Here is a 25739-nt window from a genome sequence, read left to right as displayed (position 1 = left end):
AAAAAGCGTGTCATCAAGAGGCAACTTGTGAAGGGACATTGAATCATTTTTCAAAGTAGAACTATGTAACTCGGGAGATTATTTTTTATAGATAAACCCTTATGAGACTTGTTTCTCACATCTATGTCTGAAAACTAAATTTCAGGACCTCAGAGGTACATAAAACATCACAACAATGAACATAAAATGAGGTCAGACTAAAATAAGTGACAAGCTTTGTGCAAAAATTGCATCACATGGCATAAAAAGCTTCAAAATAAACTGGCATGTAAAGTTCCTGTAAGCTGCAAAGGCACAAACATACAAAAAACACAGAAATGTTTACTAAGTTGAACTGAAGACTGTTTCCCGCTAGCTTCAGAGAACCTTTCTATAATATTATAAATGGTCTGTTCAGAAACCTGTTTCTCTTTGAAATGAACCATGTCAGGTTTGGCACCATCTTCTGTTCAGAAGCAACACTACAACACCAGCAGCAGACTTCAGGGTAGAAATCTGATAAAAACGCAGATAAATGAATATCTAACATCAAAGTGCAGAGAGTAAAATACGTCAGGATTGAGGTTGTAGAGCTAAATATAGTCAATGCCATTAACCTTTACTGCTTCTGTTTAAAATTGTAATTATCAAGGCGGTAAACTCCTGTACTATTGTATGAATGCTCTGTGTCCAGTAATATTAGCAATGCTAGCTTAAAGACTTTGACAGCAAAAAAACAAACAAAAAAAATTAATTAGCAGAGAACAATCAATGCACAGTTTGTCTGCACAATTATGGCTTTCATAATGAGACATATAACTAAAACATTACAAATACTGTAAATGATTGTGTTTTACATTATAAACAAATGTTTTAATTCTAACTGTTCACAGCAGGTGATTAACAGACTAACTTCTAATGGCTGAAGTGGAGGGGAAGTAGTGACTAAAAAATAAACAATCAAGAAAGATCAATATTTGAAGACAAGGTTTGTTTTCTACAACCTACAGAATAAAATGTAAAATAATAATTTGATGAATTAGTCATTAAGACAGTTTTATTGCTTTTTATTGTTTTGTCATGCAAGCCACATGTCTTTGTGTTCTATCATAAAATTAACAACATTATTATGAGCCATATAAGATATTCCATCTGGACCTGCGGAAACTGATCAAGAATCAGAACATAGCTTTTGAACAATGTTATTACTACGAATCCCCAATGACAACCAGCCAAGGGAGGAAAATATGTTGAAATGTAGTTTTTGGACTTGTTGTTTGTCTGCGTGTTCATGTCAACAACCAGCTGACTGGACAGCTGCTTCACAAACACAGTGACAGGGCTTCTTCCTCTGCTGCACAGGGTGGACAAATATTCCTGGTGGTGCTAATCAATCATCAGAGCTTGGCTGTGGCAGGTCGGAGGTGGGGCTGGGTGACTGGTGCCACAAAAAGAAGAGAGGAAGTGGAGGAGACTTGTTTTTATAGAGTGGAAGGAGGTGTAGTTGTGGGCATTTTTAGACTAAAGTATCTTCTTTAGGACATCGTCTCACACAGATATCCAGAAAAGAGAATGCAGTAGATTAGTGATTTCTAACCCTGGAGGACCTGGAAAGTTTGGAGGAGGTTCCGGAGTTTACTTTCTGCCAACATGTTTTGAACATACATGTTTTTTTTCTGTTTTGGCTGAAATACAAATACTAGTTGAAATCGACAACAACCAATCTGCTATTTAAAAGTAAACATGGCTTCCTCCTCTTCCTCTATGAAAAGTCAAGGCCCCCGCAGGAACCTCCTCTGCGCCACTAAAACCTGACAATGACTTCATTGACACCCAAGTGTCTCATTAATCTTCATTTGCTCCATCATATCCTGACATCTGAATGGAAATAGCCTCCAGCGTCACTAAGCGGTGGTGCAAACTGACCACCGCTTGGTGGTGAAACATGGCAGAGTGCTGATATTGTGTACTGGGTTGGGGTTTCTGGGTGTCTGGCTGCCCATTTGGCTATTCTTGTATATATTTCTTATACAAATGACGTGAAACTCACCAACCACACATACATAGACAAACTCACTCAGCAGGGGATGTGAGGTGGAGGAGGTAATCTGATTTCTCAGCTGCAACAGGGGAGCACTTCCTGAGAGCAGCCGGGGGTTTCCCATCTGTCCACCCTGAGGCTTGACCCCCCGCCTACTGTTAATAGTGTGTCTTTCTCTTCCTGTTGATGCGTCCTTCTCTTTTTTTTTTACTCAAATACACACAATAAACTACACACGTAGGGTGTTTCTAAGCTGCCACACCACTAATGGAGTTTGAAATGAGACGGCAACCAGTTATGGAGGTGGAGGAAGTTGCTGTCATCCCCCCACCGCAGCAATGGATCAGCTCTCCACAAGTGTGCCAGAAATGGGTTTGGGTTTGGAGTTTGAGGAGAGGGTTAGCCAAAATTTGCATGTGGGGGGATTTGTGCTGATGGATATGAAACGAACAGTTATCAGTTTACATAAAACAGCAGCAAACATGCCAGTTCTTGTCCTGAGCTGCAATGTAAATGTGTATAAAAGTCCTCTGATGGATGTGCTATTTTAGACTGAAACTCCTTCTTTTCTGAGTGTGTGCAATTTTTCTGGGAGGAGAAGTGAAAGACAAAAGAAAGCAGGCCGAGCTGGAGCTCTGAGATCACCGTGACATTCTGCTTTCCTCTTTGACAGAACACAGACTCCGTCTTTGATCAGCACTCAGGAAATTTCATTAAGACAGAGATGAGTGGATAAGAGACTAAATAAAGGTCCTGCGGTAGAGAGGAGGAAGCAAAGGAGACAACAAAAAGTGCAAATAGAAAATGAAGTGAGGGTAATGATAATATCTCCATCAGTTTCTTATTTACACCACAGGAGGACATATAAGGGGAAAAAACCAATCCGTAACAGCGAAATTTAAATTAAACTCTTTTCTTAACCAGAAGGTAAAATCTGTTTGATTATAAATTTCACTTCCATTTAACAGCTTAGTTGTGCTGTAAAAATGTTGCAATCAAAAATTAGGCCATTCAAGACAAAGACCAAGACAAGCCACTTCCATCAGACTCTTCACGGACTGATCCGATTTTTTCCTGACATACTGGTTCCCACTCGACCTCCCTCTACAGACCACCGGACTCGTGAGATCAAGTATTCATATGACAGAATGTACCGGAAATCCCACCACCATACCCACAAGCTGGTTTTGTCAATAAACTTTGTACTTCTGGACTCCTACCATACTTTTTTTGAGAGTAAACAATTTTAGTTTGTCATTTCCCCCAAAGCGGATGTTTTACACAGTCGCAAGGAATCGCTAGCAGTTTGAAAGGCCATATTAACTTAATAATATGTTCTAGTTGCTGCATAACTCATGCGACTCAACTTACAAACTGAACTGAAACTATAGCAAGGTAGCTCTGGTAAAGGCAAATTAAAACTGGAGCAAAAGCATGTTCTCCTTGTTTGGTTAAGGAGAATCAGTGACAACTTATGAGGTTCAGGAAGGGCTGCATGTTAAAAGCTTGTGACTTATTTGGAGGATAATCGTGGTGTCGCTAAGAAAAAGGAGTCATTCATCGGGTGTTTTCACACCTCATAATATGGTAGACTCGGTTAGATTGGGGACCAAAATTGCAACATGTGTAACATTTTCAGCTAGTCCAGTCTGCTTTCACACTCCACCATATCAAACCAACAAAACCCTTTGAAAAACCTGTTCACCTCCTTGCCTGTGGTGGCGCTGTGCCAAGAACAACTGAAGGAAATAACAGGAAAACCTCTGAAGGAGTGTAACTTCCTTCTTCACAAAATTTAAACAGAAATGGAGTGCCATCATATTTTAGCAGCAGTAAACTTTCTCTCGTGTCTTTGGCAAAAGACCATGAGCCATTTCTCCTGTAAGTGGTCGACTGTGTGTTTGTTGTATTGTTGTATTTACCCAGAATGCTGTGTGCTATAGTCTGATTTGTGGTTTTGGAGTGGTCTCCAGTCCGCTTGTATGCATTCAAACCACATGCTTCAACTAAACTGAGACCTAAGTTTGTAGGAGGACCAAAGTTTGCTTATTTGGTTCATATCAGAGTTTCATTGTGCATTCACACCTCTCCAAATTGTACTTTCTAAGCAAATGAACTTGCTACAAGACACCACCAATATCTACAAGGTGAATCAAGCAGGACAGACCAGAGGAAGGACCTTTAATCTCATCAATCAATCACTATAAAAGTCAGGAAGAGGAGAAGAGGAGACAAGGAAAGTAAACACAAAACATCCACTCAGCCTTATCAATCACAGACCAAAGAGAGGGATGGAGAAATGAAGAAAGAGTGCCGGTGTCTTGTTTACCTTATCGATCATGTCAGGTCGGTTGGTGGCGGCCAGCACGGTGACATCTCGGAGCTGCTCGATGCCATCCATCTCTGTCAGGAGCTGAGCCAGGACCCGGTCACCTACGCCGCCTGAACCCGCAGAGCTGAAGAGGGGGTGAGTGAGAAAATAAGATAGATAAGTGAAAAGAGGATTGCAGCAGGTGAGGAAATATGAGTGAAAGGAAAAGAGATGTATGAAAATTATTGAAGGGATGGGAAAAATTACATATTTCATTGGAAGGTTTTGACAGCAACAGAAATGTTGAATTTCACCCAGAGCAAACTATGGAACCATCATCCGTTTCCAGAGGAAGTACTGTTAAGAATATAATTGTTCTTACCAAGAACTTCACAAAAACAGGCTTAGCTGCATCAAGTTGGCTTAATAACACCTGGTTCAACAAGCACCAGAATCATGTCTGACATTCAGAAAACTAATTATAGCTGCTCAAGGATCACTTTTCTGGATCATCAAGAACTTCATGATGAGCAATTCAATTGAAAGTAAGACGATTTCATAAAATCCAAGAAGTACTGGTATTATCATATCTTTGAGGAGTTATGTTGCCACCAGTGCAGAGCTTGCTCATCACTAGCAGTAGCCACTTCTGTCAAAGAAAAAACATCAAAGACAAATGGGAAGTCTGAAAGAAGCAAATGGATGGACAGAAAAGGCTGGGGACACAATTATCTGATGAATCCTTTTTGTGATTGGAAAATCATTTGTCTAAAACTAAACAAGTGTCTTTTGCCTAATTCTTCAGTAAAAGCGATCAGGTGCTAAAAGATCACAGCAATGAGAAGAAATGTCGGCTGGCTGACAAGGAAATGCTCAAAATATCAAACCCCATCTGTCATCACAGACGCATCTTTATGTTCTGCGTCATTTGTTTTGGTTTTAGGATTATTTGGAGCTTATTATTCTTACTGCAGCTTAACCACACCAGTTCATTTTTTGGGGTGTTGAGTCTTTTTGTGCTCTGCTCTTTGTGTATTTGGTTTAGAGGCTAATTCCTCTTTAGGCCTTGTACACAAGTAGCCAGGTCTTTGTTAAAAATGTATATCTTTGTCCCTTCGTTTAAAAAAAATGTACACACAGGATAAGCTTCAGAAATGTCTTCATCCAAATGAAGCATAGAAATATCTTTGTTTTCCCAGATATGTGCGGACTAGGCCTTAGTCCCCTCTGTGTTTATTTCTTTGTTAATCAGTCACCTTCTCTCAGTTTTCATTCAGTTTTTCCCCAGCTCCACTTAACTCTCCTGCCTGGTCACACCTGGTTCTTTTATCACCCATCCACCTTCCCAGTAATTAAAAGTGGTGTCTGGCTTGTCTGTTTCCCTTGTATCTCCTCCATTTCTCAATGTCTTACCATGTGGTTATAACATTATTATCCCATCCTCTTCTCTGCATTTGGGTCCATGTCCAAGTTGGTACCAGCCCAGCGGCTGGGTAGAGCCTGTACAGGTTGCCAGTTCTACACAGGGAACCCCAGATGCAGAATGATGCACACATAACTGAGGACCATTTAGAAGAGACCAATTATGGTGTGTCAAGGCAACACTGTGCTGTGAATAAACTATGGCAAACAAATTATGATCAGTTCCAAGAGACAAGGAGTGGTCACCATGCCCAGAATTTGGACCACAAGTAGATATCCTGCCTGAACAGATAAATACTGTCAGAAGGAGAGTCAAATCTGTATTGTAGAAACATTTGGTCATTGGCAAAACTTCTCACTGTGCTTATAGTTCAATGAGAAATAAGACACAAACATGAACAAAAATGAAAGATGTTGGAAATGGCAACAAAAGAAATAAAAAAGAAACCAAAAAAATCAGTAATTATATCTTTTGATATAAATATGTCAAAAGAAACAATCAACAGGACTTTGAAGTCATTTTAGAGAATATTTTGATGACAACAGAGATTTAATTAACACTATTGTCGTTCATCTTTAGAAAAATAATCCTCTGGCAGCAATATGGAGCTTTCTTGCCAGTGACGTAAAACACTGTACTGAGAACAAGGCGATTGAAAACAGGTCATTCCTCTGTGATAAAGCAGCACTTGTTGGGAGCCCCGTTTGGACTTGTTAACATGGTTTCTCCACTGAACCGACTGAGACGAAGAAAAACTGCAGCAGGCAAACATTTTGTTAGGGGATAATTCTAACAGTAACAGTGTGCCAGACAACTAAATTAGAAAGCAAAAAGTGTTTCTCTTTACCTGGATGAACCGATTTTGGCTTGGTTCAGTATAATGAACATATACTGAACCTGGTGTACTTTCTACAACAAAAATATGCAAATTTTATGAATAAAAAATGTAAAATAACATGGAGAAACTACTCTGTGAAATTGGATCCAATAATTTAAATCTGGTGATGTTTGTCATGTAAAGATGAAGGATCGACTCAGATACACCCTTTAAAAGATCGGCAGCCTTAAAAAACTCAGCAGCGCATTAGTCATTGCATTACAAGGTGGTTATTTTCCATAGCTCAGCGCAGACAGCCATCCTTCTGGACTCAAACACACACACACACACACACACACACACACACACACACACACACACACACACACACAGTCTCTGTTGACAGGGCCAGCGGAAGTGCCAGACGTCATTAGTGCAGACAAGGCTTCAGAGGAGCACAAAAGAGCTCTGTCACCGAGTTACGAGGGAGAAGAAAGACAGGAGGGGGACAGCGAAAGAGGAGGAGAGAAAGTTTGGGTGAGGGGGCGACATAGCATGCTAGACAGGAAGCTGGGGAATAAAGGAGAAATTATGAAGAGGGTAAACATGGAGAAGAGATGGGTAACAAATAATCTTTTTGAGAAATGGAATAAATCAGAATCTGTAGCTGCGGTGGGTGATATGGACTTAGAATTTTATCATGATATGTTGTGACACTATTGTGATAATGATGAAAATGATGATAAAAGATGGTTCATACTATTTTTTAGGTAACTTTAAGACTGACTCTGTGGCACAGAATTCATGGCACCACAAATAGAAATACTGTATAGTTCTTTAAAAACATTCCTATATGAAATAGGCTTTTTCAGGATGCCACTTATTTAAAGAAGTGTGATTTATATCACTTAACTGCAAACAGTATCTACATCATACTTAATGATATTTACTTATGCTGTCATGAAACAGTGGAGATAATAGTAAAAATATAATTTTTGATTATAGAGTCAGTTTTTAAAATATCATTAATTGGAATTTATTAAGACAACAAAAATCTAAATTCTTATAGCGATAAGAATGTTTTCACAATAAACAATAAACAATACAATAAATGCCCACACCTAATTTAATATGAAGCCTGGGGAAAAGAAAAAAAAAATAACAGAAAAGCTGAGATGAACAAAGTCTCAACATGCTTGATGTGCCCAGACTGCATGCATTTCCAAATGCATATTCGCAAATTTCTTTATTTTAGCGCAATATTTCAAAAGTATAAATACCAAAATTCACTGTGGATTTATGGCAGTGGTCAAGGTTTAAATATAATGTACAGAATTCCATACTGTAGGAGAGAAGACTCAAAGAAAAGGCAGCACAGAAATAGAGAATTTAGAAGGTATTTGTATTTTTATTGTGACTCATTATTTTCTAAAAACCATAACTTGTCATTTTATGTCTCTCTGAACTGATCATCTTTGTATTCACTCCTGTTTTCCTCATTTCACTCCACCAGTTTCGACTCGTGGCAGGTAGGCTGACAGATTTACAGGTGCTTCTCATCTCCTGCCTCCCAATGAAAAACACACACACACACGCACACACGCACACACACACACACACACACACACACACACACACACACACACACACACACACACACACACACACACACAGGAGCACAAGCTGTCTGGTTGTGTCAACAGATCTGAATCTGCACTGGAAGTCTGTGAGCCACTTCATTGATTAAACACATCAGGAAGTAAAGTCCAATAAATAACATTTACAGATCTGCAAGAAGTGCATTTCCCTAAATGGTGAGTGGCCTTGAGGCACAGGTCCAGTCCTGCTTCCACCAACTTGAGCTGGCAAACAGAAGAAGTAGCTGGCACTCTCTGAGCACATATGAAAAATTTATATTCATAAAAGCAGAGAAGAAAGCTCAATCAAAGTAGAAAAAAAAACAGGATAGAGGAAAACTGCCAGCTCTACTGGCAAAGAAATAACTGATAAGGACAAATTATTATTTAGTGCAGACTGGAATTAGGCCAAGAAAACAAAATACACAAACAGTGCAAGTACAGCACAATGATTCAATGAAAGATTTAGACATGATTTAATTAAATTCTAAAATATGTTTTATTTTTCCCAAAGGGAAAATAAATGTCTTAACTCATGTCATCAGAGTATCTTCAAATTTTTGCTGTAGATGGTGATGTAGCAGGAAGGATCTCTGGTAGCAGTCAGTGTTGCAATGAATCTGAGGAGGCCTCTGACTAAGGAAACTCATAACTTATATGCAATCAACTTAATTTCGGTGCAGCAGAGGTGATATTTCACAGTAACACGCCCGGAATGAATCCAGCAGTTGTTGGCAAGCACTGCTAATCCACCTCAATTGCTTTTGCCACTCCTCTTTAAATCTCTTCCAATTCCAATGAAATGTTTTTATTTATTTTTTTTACTTTAGAAATCGAACATCCAGACACAGCAAGATATTTGGATGCTTGCAAGCTTGCAGAAAGTCATCATGGCTAGCATAAATAAAGACTTGGAAACATAAGCCTGTGTGGAATTAATATAGATAATGTGCTTCTCTTAAAGAGTTACTGAAATAAACTGTAAATTATGAGAAAAGTATAAATACTTTGAGCAAATTGAATTACAATAATGACGATTTTAAAATATACAGGAGTATTTAATACATTAAAGACCCATTATTGTTGCTGTATCAACCTTCCAGAACCTGCAGGTCTTCTGGACCCTGTCTGTTCCTGTCTCCATCCCCAGAACTAGAACCAAACATGGAGCAGCACTCGGCTTCTGAGCACCACAAATCTGGAATAAACTTCCAGAAAACTGCAAAACAGCTGAAACACTGGGTTCCTTTAAATCAAGGCTAAAAACTCACCTGTTTAGAGCTGCTTTGGAACCTTAAATGGAACACTGACATATTGACATAAATGACATATATTCATGCTTTTGATCCATCCATCCATCCATCCATCTTCTTCCGCTTATCCGGGATCGGGTCGCGGGGGCAGCAGCTTCAGAAGGGAGGCCCAGACTTCCCTCTCCCCAGCCACTTCTTCCAGCTCCTCCGGGGGAACCCCAAGGCGTTCCCAGGCCAGCCGAGAGACATAGTCCCTCCAGCGTGTCCTGGGTCTTCCTCGGGGCCTCCTCCCGGTGGGACGTGCCCGGAACACCTCACCAGGGAGGCGTCCAGGAGGCATCCTGACCAGATGCCCGAGCCACCTCAACTGGCTCCTCTCGACGTGGAGGAGCAGTGGCTCTACTCTGAGTCCCTCCCGGATGACCGAGCTTCTCACCCTATCTCTAAGGGAGAGCCCAGCCACCCTGCGGAGGAAACCCATTTCGGCCGCTTGTATCCGGGACCTCGTTCTTTCGGTCATGACCCAAAGCTCATGACCATAGATGAGGATGGGAACGTAGATCGACCGGTAAATCGAGAGCTTCGCTTTTTGACTCAGCTCTCTCTTCACCACGACGGACCGGTACAGCGCCCGCTTCACAGCAGACGCTGCCCCAATCCGCCTGTCGATCTCCCGCTCCCTTCTTCCCTCATTCGTGAACAAGATCCCCAGATACTTAAACTCCTCCACTTGAGGCAGGACGACCCCCCTGACCTGGAGAAGGCACTCTACCCTTTTCCGGCTCAAGACCATGGCCTCGGATTTGGAGGCACTGAGCCTCATCCCAGCCGCTTCACACTCGGCCGCAAACCGCTCCAGTGAGAGCCGCAGGTCACGTTCCGATGAAGCCAAAAGGACCACATCATCCGCAAAAAGCAGAGATGCGATCCTAAGGCCACCAAAACGGATCCCCTCAACACCTCGGCTGCGCCTAGAAATTCTGTCCATGAAGGTAATGAACAGAATCGGTGACAAAGGGCAGCCTTGGTGGAGTCCAACTCTCACCGGAAACGAGCCCGACTTACTGCCGGCAATGCGGACCAGACTCTGACACCGGTCGTACAGGGACCTGACAGCCCGTATCAAAGGGCCCGGTACCCCATACTCCCGGAGAACCCCCCACAAGGCCCCCCTGGGGACACGGTCGAACGCCTTCTCCAAGTCCACAAAACACATGTAGACCGGTTGGGCGAACTCCCATGCACCCTCCAGGACCCTGCTGAGGGTGTAGAGCTGGTCCAGTGTTCCACGACCAGGACGAAAACCACACTGCTCTTCCTGAATCCGAGGTTCGACTATCCGACGGACCCTCCTCTCCAGGACCCCTGAATAGACCTTACCAGGGAGGCTTAAGAGTGTGACCCCCCTGTAATTGGAGCACACCCTCCGGTCTCCCTTTTTAAACAGGGGGACCACCACCCCGGTCTGCCAATCCAGGGGAGCTGCCCCCGATATCCATGCGATATTGCAGAGTCGCGCGAGCCAACGCAACCCTACAACATCCAGAGCCTTAAGGAACTCCGGGCGGATCTCATCCACCCCCGGGGCCCTGCCACCGAGGAGCTTTTTGACCACCTCGGCGACCTCGTCGCCGAGATTGGAGAGCCCAACCCAGAGTCCACAGGCCCAGCTTCCTCAACAGAAGGCATGTTGGTGGGATTGAGGAGGTCTTCGAAGTATTCTGCCCACCGGCCCACAACGTCCCTAGTTGAGGTCAGCAGCACACCATCCCCACTATAAACAGTGTTGGTGCTGCACCGCTTCTCCCTCCTGAGACGCCGGATGGTGGCCCAGAATCGCCTCGAAGCCGTGCGGAAGTCTTTCTCCATGGCCTCTCCGAACTCCTCCCACGCCCGGGTTTTTGCCTCAGCGACCACCCGAGCCGCATGCCGCTTCGCCCGCCGGTACCCATCAGCTGCTTCTGGAGTCCCACAGGCCAAAAAGGTCCGATAGGACTCCTTCTTCAGCTTGACAGCATCCCTCACCGAAGGTGTCCACCAACGGGTTCGAGGGTTGCCGCCGTGACAGGCACCAGCAACCTTGCGGCCGCAGCTCCGATAAGCCGCCTCGGCAATGGAGGCACGGAACATGGTCCATTCAGACTCAATGTCCCCCACCTCCCCCGGAACGTGTTCGAAGCTCTGCCGGAGATGGGAGTTGAAGCTCCGTCTCACAGGGGACTCCGCCAGACGTTCCCAGCAGACCCTCACTACACGTTTGGGCCTGCCAGGTCTGACCGGCTTCCTCCCCCACCACCGGAGCCAACTCACCACCAGGTAGTGGTCAGTGGACAGCTCCGCACCTCTCTTCACCCGAGTGTCCAAGACATACGGCCGCAGATCCGATGAAACGATCGCAAAATCGATCATCGAACTGCGGCCTAGGGTGTCCTGGTGCCAAGTGCACATATGGACACCCTTATGCCTGAACATGGTGTTTGTGATGGACAATCCGTGACGAGCACAGAAGTCCAACAGCAGAACACCACTCGAGTTCAGATCGGGGGGGCCGTTCCTCCCAACCACGCCCCTCCAGGTCTCACTGTCATTGCCCACGTGAGCGTTGAAGTCCCCCAGTAGAACAAGGGAGTCCCCAGGAGGAGCACCCTCCAGTACCCCCTCTAAGGACTCCAAGAAGGGTGGGTAATCTGAACTGCTGTTCGGCCCGTAAGCACAGACAACAGTCAGAACCCGTCCCCCCACCCGTAGGCGGAGGGAGGCTACCCTCTCGTTCACCGGGGTAAACCCCAACGTACAGGCGCCAAGATGGGGGGCAACAAGTATGCCCACTCCTGCCCGGCGCCTCTCACCGTGGGCAACTCCAGAGTGGAAGTACGTCCAGCCCCTCTCAAGGAGACTGGTTCCAGAACCAGAGCCATGCGTCGAGGTGAGGCCGACTATTTCTAGCCGGAACCTCTCAGCCTCGCACACTAGCTCCGGTTCCTTCCCCACCAGAGAGGTGACATTCCACGTCCCAAGAGCCAGCTTCTGAAGCCGGGGATCAGACCGCCAGGGTCCCCTCCTTCGGCTGCCGCCTGTAGCACAATGCACCCGACCCTTTTGATGATGGCACAAAATATAATGTTTATTACTGGTTAAATTGACTTTTTATTTTTTATTTTTTTTATTATGTAAAGCACGTTCAGCTGATCTGTTGCTGAAATGTGCTTACAAATAAACTTGACTAATTGATTTGAGTTGATACCTGTAGACAGAGTTAAATTAAAGTGCAACCTGTCACTGATGATGGAAAATGTGTGGTGAACTAACTGGTTATAAGGCCTGCTGCCCTTTTCTTAGCTCCATCCTGCAAATGTCATCTTTCCCTGGTTTAGCAGGAAGCACGCTGCATATTTGGCCTTCCCCATCTGCCGTGAAAGAGCACAATGAAATGTTTGTGTGCCTCCGGTCCATATCCTCTACCCTCCAACCCCCAGTCTCTTTCCTTCAAGCCACAGATGTTCCCTGTGCCATCCCACTGAAACTCCTCCGGACAACACTCTGTTCTGTGTTCTCTGCTGGTGAAAAGCCACAATACTCTGCAAACACTGCATGGGAACCGGTGCATTCATGCAGACTGTTTCGGATGTTTGCTCCTTCTATCATGCATGAATCACAGTGAGATGAGAGGAGAGAGGCGGTAGTCGCATAATTAACATTGACCGCCGACGTGATTATGAATTTGTCACACAAACGGGAAGAAGCTGTTTGAGATTATTATTTTTAAAGGAGTACAGAAAAGGACAAACTGTACCTTCCTCTTTCGCTGGCCAGAGCATCGATCTCATCAAAGAAGACGATGGAGGGAGCAACGGCCCTTGCCTTCCGAAACACCTGCGAGCAGCGTCAGCAACAAAGGAAGAGGCAGAAACAGGACAAATGTTTAACGGGACAGATGAATCATCCGAGACACAAACATGAAGAGGAAATACAGCCGTCATTAACCCCAGAAATCAAACCGCAGGTCGTCCTTTAGGACGTCAGAACTGAACCCGTCAGGGCTCCACAATTCAGCTCAGGAACACAATGACCAGGAAGGATTTTGGTGTATAATAATAGCCAAACACATCGCTAAAAAAAAGTATTCAGATCCGGTAAAATGTTCTGCATGTAGTCAGGTTAAAATCAGATTTTATTAGCTTTTTTATATGATGGACCAACATAAAGCGCACAATGCATAAATAAAAAAAATAAAATAAAAATCTGAAAATATATAAATAAATATATATTTATTACAGGCAAAATTTCATACTTTAGCCTGTGTGAAATTTATCCTCATAAATCCAGATCATCTGTTTCTGGCTTCAGAGGTTCTTTAAAGAACATCAGTGTCAGGAAGACCAAGGAACCCAGCAGATGGGTCAGGAAGAACGTTCTGGATGGGTTATAACAGGTTATGGATCTAAAACGAAGATTTTAACATCTCAAAGAGCTAAATTCAACCCATCACCTGAAATTGAACAGGAACTTTTTAAAACATGACTGGCCTCCTTATCAAATGGTTTTAAAACTTTCTGTCAAATGAACACGAATCCTCGAGTTAAATTAGTTTTTAGTTTTAACTGTAAACTAAATTATTTAGTTTAGTAAACTAAACTAAACTAAGTAATTTCCTAAAACAAAGATTTTTACCAGTTTTTATACAAAATCAATCTGTAAATCACCATGTGGTATTTTACTTATACATTATCCCTTACTTCCTGGTAACTTCTGCCAGTTACTTCTGCCTGCGATGGAGATATTTTGCAAAGAAAATCTGCAGAAAAAGTTTCTTGATGCCCAAAGCATCAATACATCTGAGCGACCAACATATCTCATGTCGGCCGCAGCAGTTCTGTCTCTTTCAGGCCTCATTCTAAGGAAGTTAAACTGAGCTATCTCTGTAGTTATGCTGCTATAATCTTAGGCTGCTGGAGGACAAACTGACCACTTTTTCTCACTTTTGTCTTCTACTACTCCCCAAATTCACATTATCTGCTGTTATTTCAACTCTTAACTTTATGTTTTCTCTGTTATTTCTCTCTTTATAGAAGCTACACCTCGTTTGGTATTTGGTTTGGCTGTGATGCCTTTCTGAATCATTTCTTTTGTTTCTTTTGCATGTGTCTGTGTGTCTGCTCACAGACACATGCAAGGTTCTCCACCAAAATCTTGCTCTGGTTCTGGTGGAGGTTTCTTCTTGTTAAAAGGGACTTTTTCCTTTCCTTTCCTTTCGCTACATGCATACATCAATGACACAACCCAAATGATTGTTGCTACGCGTTCATCCAGGAGTGAAAGCTGCAAGTCAGTGACTCAAAGGGATCTACTGGGTTTCCTTAGATAGTAAACGTTTTAAACTAATTTCAATAACAAACTGAGTTTAATTTACTGTTTGACAATGTGACTGCATTGAAATATTGAAATAATTATTTTTATTTTTGCAAAGTTCCTTGAGTTGATAATTGTTGTGAAATGGCTCTACATAAATATCCAAACCTGATTTGAACTGAATTGAACATAAAATCCCCAAAAGATGAATTGAAGTTTTTGGTTGGAACATAATGAAAGGGTGTGAATACTTTTGCAGGGCACTGTGAGGAAGGCTTAAAGAACTTACCTCTCGAACTGCTCTTTCAGACTCCCCAACGTACTTGCTCAGTAATTCTGGACCCTGAAAGAATAATTTATGTAGAACAGAGTTACTCATTTTATAACAGCTACAACTTAATGAGTATGGTTGTGTTATTATGAATTTAAACCATCTAAAATTCTTCTACATTAGGACCTTTGACAAAAGACAATCATGTCTTTTTTAAATGGCTAAAATCCAGAAGTAAACTTCTCAGTGACAACTGAAGCATCTGCTCCTTGAACACAGCAGATCAAACAGAGAGACGGTGATCATCAAGTGTGCGGCACAGCAGGACGTGTTTTGTCTCTTTGTGTGAAATTTTTTCGATGCACACTGTACGCTGTGTACCGTTTCATGTTTGTATGTAACACATGTGGCTCACTTGGCAAAGATGCACATTTTCCACTCTGTGAGCATTAAAGTAGCACATCTGCTCGCACCATGGTGCAACTTCTCCTGTTATGAATGCATTCAGGCACATGAAATAAAATTGGATATTCGGGAAGATCTAAGGCATGAAATAGAAGGTTTGTGCTCACAACAGCTTCATAAATATAACCTGCAGCCATACTTGTCAAGGCTGTTGCATAGTTTTCAAGTCCAATGATGAAAGCTTTTTTTTTTTCCAAATTTAGTAAAAAAAAGACAGAGGAGGACAATAAGATGAGGGGGAAGCAGAACAAATATTTCCCCATAAACTTACTGTTATGTCTGCTGTTAATGTTGTACAGAATGACCAATCCAAATCTGTCGTTACTGGTTTCCAGTGGAGGGACATGCCTCTTTCGTAAAGAACCACTATGTAGATCCTAAAAACAGCAGCTACTGTTGAAAGCATTAAAAGCATTGAGTCCTGTAGCTCCTTCATCAGAAAGGAGAGGGCTCTGGAAACTGAATCTGGTTCCTTGAAAATGCTCCTGCAGCTTATGAGACCAAAGTTTGATTGTACTCATGGCTCAGTGCTTCTATGTTTAGCTTTGTTTCTTTAATATAAATATATATTGTTGGGATAGAGTGTTAACTTGCAAAAAGTTCAGAAAACAACTACCATAGAAAGTACACCAGGTTCAGAGATTCTGTGTTCAACTGTGTCTCTTATTTTTATGAAGCCAGAGAAAGAGATTCAGCAGCATTAACTCTGTGTACACACTGCTTTTCTCCTCCATAGAAAGTATTCATGGCTCAGTGGATTATGTTATTCTCCTTTCTGTCTTTTCAACACCTGCTTAGCTGATTGAAATGAAGTTTTTGGGCCAAAGTGAACTGTGACATCTGTTGTGAAATGACTCATTTTATAAATAAAATTTATTTAATTAACTCAGGAAATTTCAGCAACAATTGTTTTAAATGTGTGGGGTTTTCACAATTGATTGCAAACATAGCTTAACAATTTCTTCTCTGCAACTTCTTCTTTTTATATATTTTAGACTTTTAAACTCTTGGATGTTTGTCTCTCCCTGGGAGAACATCCACTCAGTCGTTAGAGGAACTTCCTCCACTGCAATCTACTCTTTCATCGCCTCTTAGCTGATGGACGAGACGACACTTAACTTCCAGCCCTTTTGTCTCCTGCAGTAAGTGTGTAGGTTGACTCATTATTCCCAAGCTGCTCGTTTCTCTGTAGAGCTGAGGCTTGGATGTGGTGACTTTTAAAAAAAACACCAGGCAAGATACGAGGTGTATGCGTGTGTGTGTTTGCGTGCGTGTGTGTTGGCGAGCAGGTATGCGTGTGTGACCGTGAGTGTGTTTGAGTGGCTGAAGGGAGGAAACTGAAATTGACAAGATGATAATAGGGCTTTTTTACACAGAGGAAACAGGCTGAGCCCTCAAAGTATTCACATTTAAATCGGGATAACGTATCTGTGTCAAAGCAACCGCCGCACTGGAAAAACCTGATACTGTTATTGCAGATGGTTGAGAGCGGCTTTCAGCAGCAGGGGCAGGATGTTTTTTATCCCGTTTCAAAGAGCAGATTCTGTTGGTGATAACTTTAAACTGGCTGCAGAACCTCACAGCACAAATCTTTGTTTAAGTAGCACAGGACCCTCCGCACTGCTTATTCTCTGATTTTTCTTTTATTCTTGAATATTTTAGATTACACCTAAAATGCAGCTTGTTCAGCTGAAATAGGTCAATTCAGCTAAATAAATATGCAACTTGTCACCCCATTGGCCAGCTTTTGCAAAGCAACCAATCCAGGAGCATCATTCATTTTCCTTGGCAATGATTGGCTGTGCATCCAGAAGAGCAATTAAGGTATTTCTGTGTTTGAACTGTAAAATAGGCAGTGAAAAGCAACTTTAGAGGAGGTCACAAGTATTTGTGGATTTCAGCTCATAACCAACGCGATACCAGATGATCTGAGCCACCTTTCAAAATGGGAAAGACAAGAAAACATGATTTTCAACTAAAATGTTTGTTAAATTTTCAGAAATTGGGAAGTGGGTGCAAAAAAATAACGGTGTAAAACAAGGGATAATTATGTGGAACAGCAACTCATAAATATAAATATGGTAGATTATATGTAATGCTGTGTGCATGTTTCTATTTCTAATCAAATATTTCTCTTTGCAGATGCTCCAACCTTCTGAAATATTAAAAGTGTTTTCACACATGATAGTCCAGCAGACTTAGTTCGTTGGGGACCGAAGTTGCCACATTGGTACATTTCCAGCTGCTGTGGTTCACTTTCACACTGCACTGTGTCAAATCAATCAGACCATTTGAAACACCTCTTCCCCTCCTCACCTGTGGAGGCGCTGAATCATGAAACCCTGAAGGAAACAACACAAAAAAGCACAACTTCCTTCTTTACAAAATGTAAACAAAAATTAAGTAGCATCACATTCTAGCGGTTGTAGGACTTTTCTTTTGTTGTTGGTAAAAGACCATGAGTCATTTCTCCTGCTAGCTCTATACCCTCACGTTTGTTTTGGTTGTATTTTTCAAGAAAATACTCTGCACTATAATCCACTTCCTGCTTCTGGACTTTGCATCCACATGTACATTCAAACCTCGCCAGAATCCATTTCAGCTGGTTTTTAGCTGGACCACAGTTTGGTTATTGGTCCAGATCAGAGTTTGGTTGCACATTCTAACCTCCCCAAATGAACCAGACTTTCTAGACAAACAAACTAGAGTTTGATTAGAGCAGACTAAATGCACATGAAGCTATCGCACATTTCATTGAATTGTGGAGAAAATAGGAGAAAAATCACCCTGCTTCACTGAGACAAAAGGAGGGAGGTCATGGCAGAACTGGCTTCTGACTTAATGATGCCAGTTGAGAGCTTCTGTCTGGACTTCCTGTCTTTTTCTAAATATTCACCAGTCAACAATTCAACAAGGCCATCAATCAACATCTGTCGACATGTCCTGAACGAGGGGGGAACTGGCAGAGAGGACGGGGTGATGAATGAGAGAGGACAAACACTGGGTCAAGGGTCAGAGGAAGAAACTCTCTGCAGCTGCACCACCTTCAGCTCTTTAGGAAATCATCACCATCAACATCAACATCTCTGGGATATTTGAATTTAATCTGAAATTTTAAGAAGTTTATAAATGTGCCAAATTTTTATAAATGTAAATAAAATGATGCACATGTCTTGAGGCATTTCTCACCTTATTTATGGATGCTTTGTTTCAGTCTTTTTTTGTACACCAACTGTTTTTTCCCCTCATTGTCATTCACTTTTTAAGTATGCCCTTCACAAGCTGCAGTGTGCTGTTATAGTCCAGTTAGGTTTTCCCCCATAACTGTGTCTTACTCTGGCGATCAGCTGTGTTCGTTTTTCCTTTGGGGTCCAAGACCAGACAGAAATCCAATTTTTTCATGGAGTTATTGATGTAATAGTTTGGTAAAGTCGCCCGCACTTTTATGAGACATGTGGCAATAACGGATTTTAAATTAACCAAGAAGCTGATCCAGACTGCAGACTGTCTGGGAGAAAGAGGAGTGGAGTTCTGAGCAATCAAACTTTAATCAAAGATTAAGTCAAAACGACTCAACTTCATAACTTTCACATAGTCGTTCTTAATGTTATGGATGCATCAGCAACACATTTTAAATAAATTTTGCATATGAAGACTTGTGTGTTTAAGAAGAAACAGAAAGGATATTCTAGAGCCGTAACTTCTGATTGTTTCACAACAGTTACACTCAGAAACTGAATAAAAATCATTTCAAACTCAAAAGTAAAATCCACTGATTTTATATAATTAATGTCCTCCTATCACGAACATGCAGCAGCTTTTTCACACTTGAAATCAGTCAATGTTACACATCCTCTGGAGTGTAATGGTCGTCTCTGTTTGTATTGTAGAACATGAATAGAAAATAATGAAGTATTACTACTTAAAACTATTTATGTCTTCACAGATGGAGGTTCACACTTCATTTTCATCAATTTAATGAACATTTTCCAATAATAAACATGTTTATCACCCTCCCATCACATAAGTAAACCTATATTAGAGTACCAGGGTGATTTATATGATAGTACTCTTTAATCTAAATGTGGAAGGAGAATATTTCATACTAAATGCTGTAAATTCACCAAAATAAATGATAGAATCCCTATGACCTGATTAAGGGAGGAAATGCAATACAATTTGCATGACTAATGTTAAACTGCAAACGCAGAGACTGAGAGACAGCACAACAAATCATCCGTCCTCAGACTAATGGCTGACTCATCTGCACAGTTTTGGCAGAACATTCAATCAGGAAAACGATATGCAGAGGCACATCTGTAAAACATTATGTTTTCATTTTTATGTATCCCATTAAAGAAGAGAAAAGCAGCAAGCTTTGGTACCATTTTTGATTTTGACTAATCAGCAAAGTAATTTGATAACGTTTGGTCAACCCAGAGTGATGGGGAAAAAAAACCTAAACTTTAATATAATGGTGAAAACTTACTTTAATAGCCAGAAAGTTGAGCCCACTTTCATTAGCCAAGGCTTTGGCTATCATGGTTTTGGAGCAGCCTGGCGGCCCATACAGCAGGACTCCTCTTGGTGGTTGGATCCCCATGCGGGTAAAGGCCTCGGGGTGCCTCAGGGGCCACTCCACGGCCTGTTTCAGTTTCAGCTTTACCTCTGCCATGCCACCAACATCTGACCAGCACACCTGGACAGATGAAGCAACGGACAGCTTCAACAAAATGCAAGATGATCAATCAGTTAAGTTTATTTGTATAGCACATTGCAGCAACAAGGCTGTTCAAAGTGCTTTACATAATGAAAACACAAAAATTAACAAATAAAAAAAAACTGTCAAGAAAACATCATACATTCACAAATTGAAGAAACCGGTAATAAACGTTACATTTTGTTGAGTGCCATCATCAGATTCATCAATGCACATCAGATATATTGGTCAATACTCCAGAGATCAAAAGCAACTCGAAACAGGGAGGTTTTCAGCCGTAATCTAAAGGAACTCAGTGTTTCAGCTGTTTTGCAGTTTTCTGGAAGTTTGTTCGAGATTTGTGGTGCATAGAAGCTGAATGCTGCTTCTCCATATTTGAAATGTTATCTGGTAAATAAATCTGAAAATGGATGACAACTATTTAGAATAGTGGACATAAAGAGGAAAAGACTGTTTAAATGGTAATAACAAAATAACATCTTGAACATGATAAACAACAGTCAATTCTAGCAGTCAGATGTAGTGTGTAGAGTAGCAGATGTGAAAGAGACGAGCATTATTTCACAGAATCAGAATCCAGCAGGTTCACTAAGGTCAAAAACATGCAATCAGGAAAACGAATCTGTTTTACATTGGAGGAAGGCAGCAGGAAGAGGTCAAGCTCTAATAAATAATCTTCATTCCAATAATGTGCTGAAATGCACTCCAGTGCTTCATGCACTGCTAATCTGTGGCAGTTTCAAGCAAACCCATCACCAACAATAAACGCGATGAACCAAACTAATTCTGATTGTGCACAGAAATGCTCTAAAGTAACCCATAAAAGGCCCTCTTTTAACTTTGAGATCACATGAGTAAACTGCAAGGAATCTCAAGTTCCTCCAAGAGTCGGCTGGATGGAGCAGAGGAGAAATATAAAAGCATATTTGGAGGGAGATGGAGGAACCGAGGGCTTGGGTTGAATCAGGACGGAGTGAACAACAACAGAGCCAGGCTGCCAACAGCTGTCTGTCTGACAGATGGAAGGAAGGAGGCAGGGAGGAGAGGAAGGAGAGAGTCCGGCGGAGAACAACCGGAGGAGATAAAGCAGATAAGCAGGAGAGAGCTTCATCCAAAACCAGCTAACGTCTCTTTTTACCCTTCCTGTCTCACATTCCTCCTTCTTTCCTTTCCGTACTGTTCAGTTTTGTCCCACTCACAGTTGTTTTAACCTCCTCTACATTCAGCCCATCCACTCAGCCTCTCTGCTCCATATCCTGTTTGATCTGCTCTCATATCCTCTCTGCTCTTCTTGTTTGTTATCTGTTGTATCTCAGCATCACTGCTTTTCTGTCCTCCCACACTTGGCTTTATCTTATTACATGCGCAACGGAAGGAATCAGGTTTGGCAGGAGAGCCAGAGAGGCCGTCTAAGAAGGTCCGCGATCAGATAGTTTCCCTTAAATGGATCTTTAATTATTCATTGTTTTTTTCCTTTTTTTGCCAGTTGAAGTCAGAACAAAATGAAATCCAGGTGGGGAACCCAGATCTGCTGTATCTTCTGATTAGATTAACTGTACATGCATACTTTCACTTTAACCCTTTGTGGTCACTCCATTTTTTCATTAATTTACTTTACAGGTTTCTGCTCTACTTTATTAGTTAATTTGTTTAGTACTGACTGAAGTCTGTTTTAACATGTTGCTGGCTCTTATAAATAAGTGAGATTTATCTGTATAAATAAAGGCAAAATAAAATAAAGACAGACATTTCATGCTCCCTCTGTGTTCCTTGGACATGAAACAAAAGCTCCTTCATAGACTCCCACAGAAATAAAACACACAACAATATGTCATCATATTTCTTGTTACTAACTCGAGTCCTCACCACACATAAAAATACATTTTCTGAATTGTAATGTCTTTAAAGCCAGTTTTAATGATAAAAGTTTCTCTCCTTAAAACAAACTCCAAAATTTTATTCATTTCTTGGGTCTGACAATTCCAGATATTCACAGTGCATCTATTGGACTTCATGTCAAAAAATAGCTTAATTAAGGATTACCATAGAAATATTATGTAGGACCATATATTTTGTCATTTAATTTATGAATGCAATGATTATCTTCAGTCCTCACTATTCATAGCAAATAGTCATGAATGCAATGACATTTATTTTTATTCCTTTTCTGTGAAATTGTGAAGTCATAGTCAACAGTCTGTTTTTTATATTTTTCATGCAAAATAATAGATTTACAGTTTGTGAGAAAATCCTTTATCTACCTGAAACATTTTGAAGGAATTTCAACACAAGAAAATAAAAAATCAATAAAAGTGGAAATCAAATTGCAATGAGAATGTTATTCAAAGATGGGGTAAATGGGACGATTAAAGGGACACAGATTGATTTAGACTTGAAATAAAAACGGCACAAATTAAAACCTCCCCATAAAACATACAATTTGACCACTTTTTATGCAACACACAAAGTCAAAGTTATCAAAAACATTCCAACAGTAGGGTTAGGATTCAAAAACTACAAGAAAATTCAGACTTCTTTACTAAATCACTCCTAAATAAAATCTTATGCAGCCAGTTAGTAAAGAGTCCACCTGTGAAATTTAGAGTCAGCTTCCTGTTTCTTAAAGATGGATCAACACCATTTAAAAGATGAAGAGAGAGTTTATCTCCATGGAAACAAAGTATGCTGTAATTATATGTGTTTTATCTCTTTTGTTGTAGCTTGACCCTCTCATTAGCTCTGGATCACATGTTCTGATCTAAATGCTAACTGCCAGGGTTTATAACTATCCCCTCCCATCTGTTTGACTTCCTCCTCCCTCCCCCCTACCAGCCCACAGAGGTAACACATCCCAGGCCACCGGCGCCGTCTCTGGGGAGCGAAGCACCTAATGGAAACCTGGCATCTGGCCACATACTGTAAATACCGAACGATTTATGGCCAGCTCTGAGCCAGAAGGAAAGAAATGCACGGAGCGACACGGGGTGTGGAGGAAGAGGGACAGGCGGAGAGATGGACCAGATGCAAGCCAGCAAACCAAAAGTATTAAACTAAAAGCCTGGACAGAAAGAAAATGGAATAAAAACAGGAGTAGAGGAAAAAACGTACAGGGAAGCAGGATTCACCAGAGGTTTGGAAATCAGATCTGCACAGATAGAAGCTGTGACTAAAATGGCAAATTTAGAGTAAAATTTAAAAAGAATAGCACAGAATATAGCTGTGAAATATTACTGATGTTAATTTTGGTAAATTTTAAGAGAATCTACACTTAAAGCTACAGAAAAGTTACATTTATCAGTAAATCTGCAATTAAATAATTTATTACAGGTTTTTAACATTTAAACTATTTTGCAAGAGTGGAATAGTCTTGCAACAAACTTCAAATATTATGCTTTGCTTTTATTGTGGATTTTCTCAAACAGACAAAGAATCTAAACCATACTGAGAAGTATAGATATGTATATACATGCACCTACAGGGCTACACAATGTTAGAACATCTTGCGAAAATATAGTGACGACGATATCAGTTACGGAATAAACCTATTTTCTTCTCTTTTTCATCCTCAGCCTGTTGACTTGAGTACATTTGAAAAATCTGGAGTCACCCAACTTTTTTCATTACACAACAACATATGCAATATGCCAGTTCCAGTTAAACAAAACCTCAGTGTAATGCAGCCACCACCGTGCTTGATAGTAGGTGCACTGCTCTTAGGTTTAAAAACCAAACTTTGGCATGAATTAAGTTGAATTTGAGACGGAAAACCAACAAACTTAAATAAAGTTAAATAAGTTTGTTACTGGCAACAAAAACAATGTGGTTGATCCAAAAGAAGAACCAGAACTTATAAAAATGGCTATTTTGGAATCTTGAGGTAAAAAGTTTAACTTGTTTTAATTGCTCAACAAAATAAAAATAAAGCATCAAAATCAATGTTGTTGATAATGTTTGACAGAGGAAATGCTCTAACAACCAAATCCAAAATATTTTACTTTCCTGTTTATCTTTGGAAAAAATTGCATATTTTGGAGTTTCCCCTTAAATAAAATTGTAGGTGTATTTGGACAAATGGCAAAAAAGAGAGAAAAAAATAAATGAATGTAGAAATGAAGGCTGATACAGAAGCCTAAAGGTTGCCAAAAGTCAGCCTAAAGATATGTTCTTGTGAAAAGTAAAAACCATTTCAAACAATTTGCATGTAACCACTATGAAAATAATTTCCCTTCAAGGGTCATTTGCTTAGTTCTTGTGGAGCGTTTGAACCTGTCAGCAGCTGCTTCAATTTGCTTAGTGTTGGCCGGGTTGTAAAGATCCACTTTCTAGTGCTTTAAAAACATCCAAAATATTTCTTTGGTTTTCAGCAATTGTTGGTTGAAGTAAACTTTGGATTTTATGGTTGCAAACAAGTTTCTGATGAATGTCCTCCTTCTAGAGAATATTAATCAACAACTTGAGTTGAAACCGTGGAAATAATTTGCTTGATAACAATCAAAACCTTGCAAAAATCTAAAGTCTAAAACAGTGGTTCTTAACCTGGGTTCGATCGAACCCCTGGGGTTCGATGAGTCGGTCTCAGGGGTTCGGCGGCGCCTCTGCCGCGGAGGTAAAGACACACTGTGTAAAGTCGTGATGACGCCCCATTTTGCCATCACTTCCTCCAGAGGATCACCTTACATTGCTTAGCCAATCAGCGCTGCGGGAAGGAGTTCCACTCTCAGCATGGATCTGAACTTGTGTCTTTAATTACTTCAGTAAAGCTCACCGTTTTTACCATAGACATCAATATTAATATTAATATTATTAATATTAGTATTAATGTCTGTGGTTTTTACCAAATTCTATAGTCTAAATCTGCTCCTTAGTCACATCTTTTCGGGGTTGGCACTGCCTCTAGTGGCGTGGGGGAGGTAATACAACTAATATAATTACATTAATAAATCAGAATACCGCAAATTATTTTCTGTGTTGTGGTGTGTGTGTGTGTGGGGGGGGGGGGGTCGGTGAATGAGCATATGAAACTGGGGGGTTCTGTACCTCAAAAAAGGTTAAGAACCACTGGTCTAAAAGGTAGAGAAAGTTAAAATTTGCTACTCATCACAAATGTCATGTTAATGTTGAGCATTTCATCCTTGAGGCCCCTTTGTATTGACTATATACTTTTTACCGTTAATGTAATAAAAATTCAATATTTATGTATTTTTTTAATTTTTACTGCATCCGATCCGTTCAACAACTTCAGACCTACAGGTAGATTTAACACGTTTGATATCTTTAAAATCTTTCTATGTTCTCCAGGTAAATTCCGTTAGCTTCCACTAAATGCCATGTTGGTGTAGTGCTTTAGCACAGCTAATACGAATAGTGTTTTAGGGTTAGTGCAGCTAACATTTTAGTTAGCAGTGCCCACCACTGAAGTAAGTAAATTACATTGACGTTTTTAATTGTAATGTGATGAAATGTGAAAAAAGTC

At 40.9% G+C, this 25739-nt stretch overlaps 1 protein-coding gene across 1 annotated transcript in view; it reads right to left on the bottom strand.

Moving 5' to 3' along the window:
• The window catches only part of afg2a (AAA ATPase AFG2A), a 113750-nt gene that overhangs the window by 67339 nt on the left and 20672 nt on the right, over positions 1-25739 (bottom strand). The window contains exons 11-14 of the mRNA XM_088009386.1: positions 20036-20245; positions 15100-15153; positions 13255-13334; positions 4350-4476 (exon numbers count right to left, since the gene is read on the bottom strand). Of these exons, the coding sequence (XP_087865512.1) occupies positions 4350-4476; positions 13255-13334; positions 15100-15153; positions 20036-20245 (471 nt within the window). The remainder of the gene's footprint in view (positions 1-4349; positions 4477-13254; positions 13335-15099; positions 15154-20035; positions 20246-25739) is intronic.

This window comes from Poecilia mexicana, unplaced genomic scaffold (assembly GCF_051168715.1).
Source record: "Poecilia mexicana isolate PSO_F unplaced genomic scaffold, ASM5116871v1 scaffold_10, whole genome shotgun sequence".
Taxonomy (NCBI): Eukaryota; Metazoa; Chordata; class Actinopteri; order Cyprinodontiformes; family Poeciliidae; genus Poecilia; species Poecilia mexicana.
This window is presented reverse-complemented; position numbering and strand designations above follow the sequence as displayed.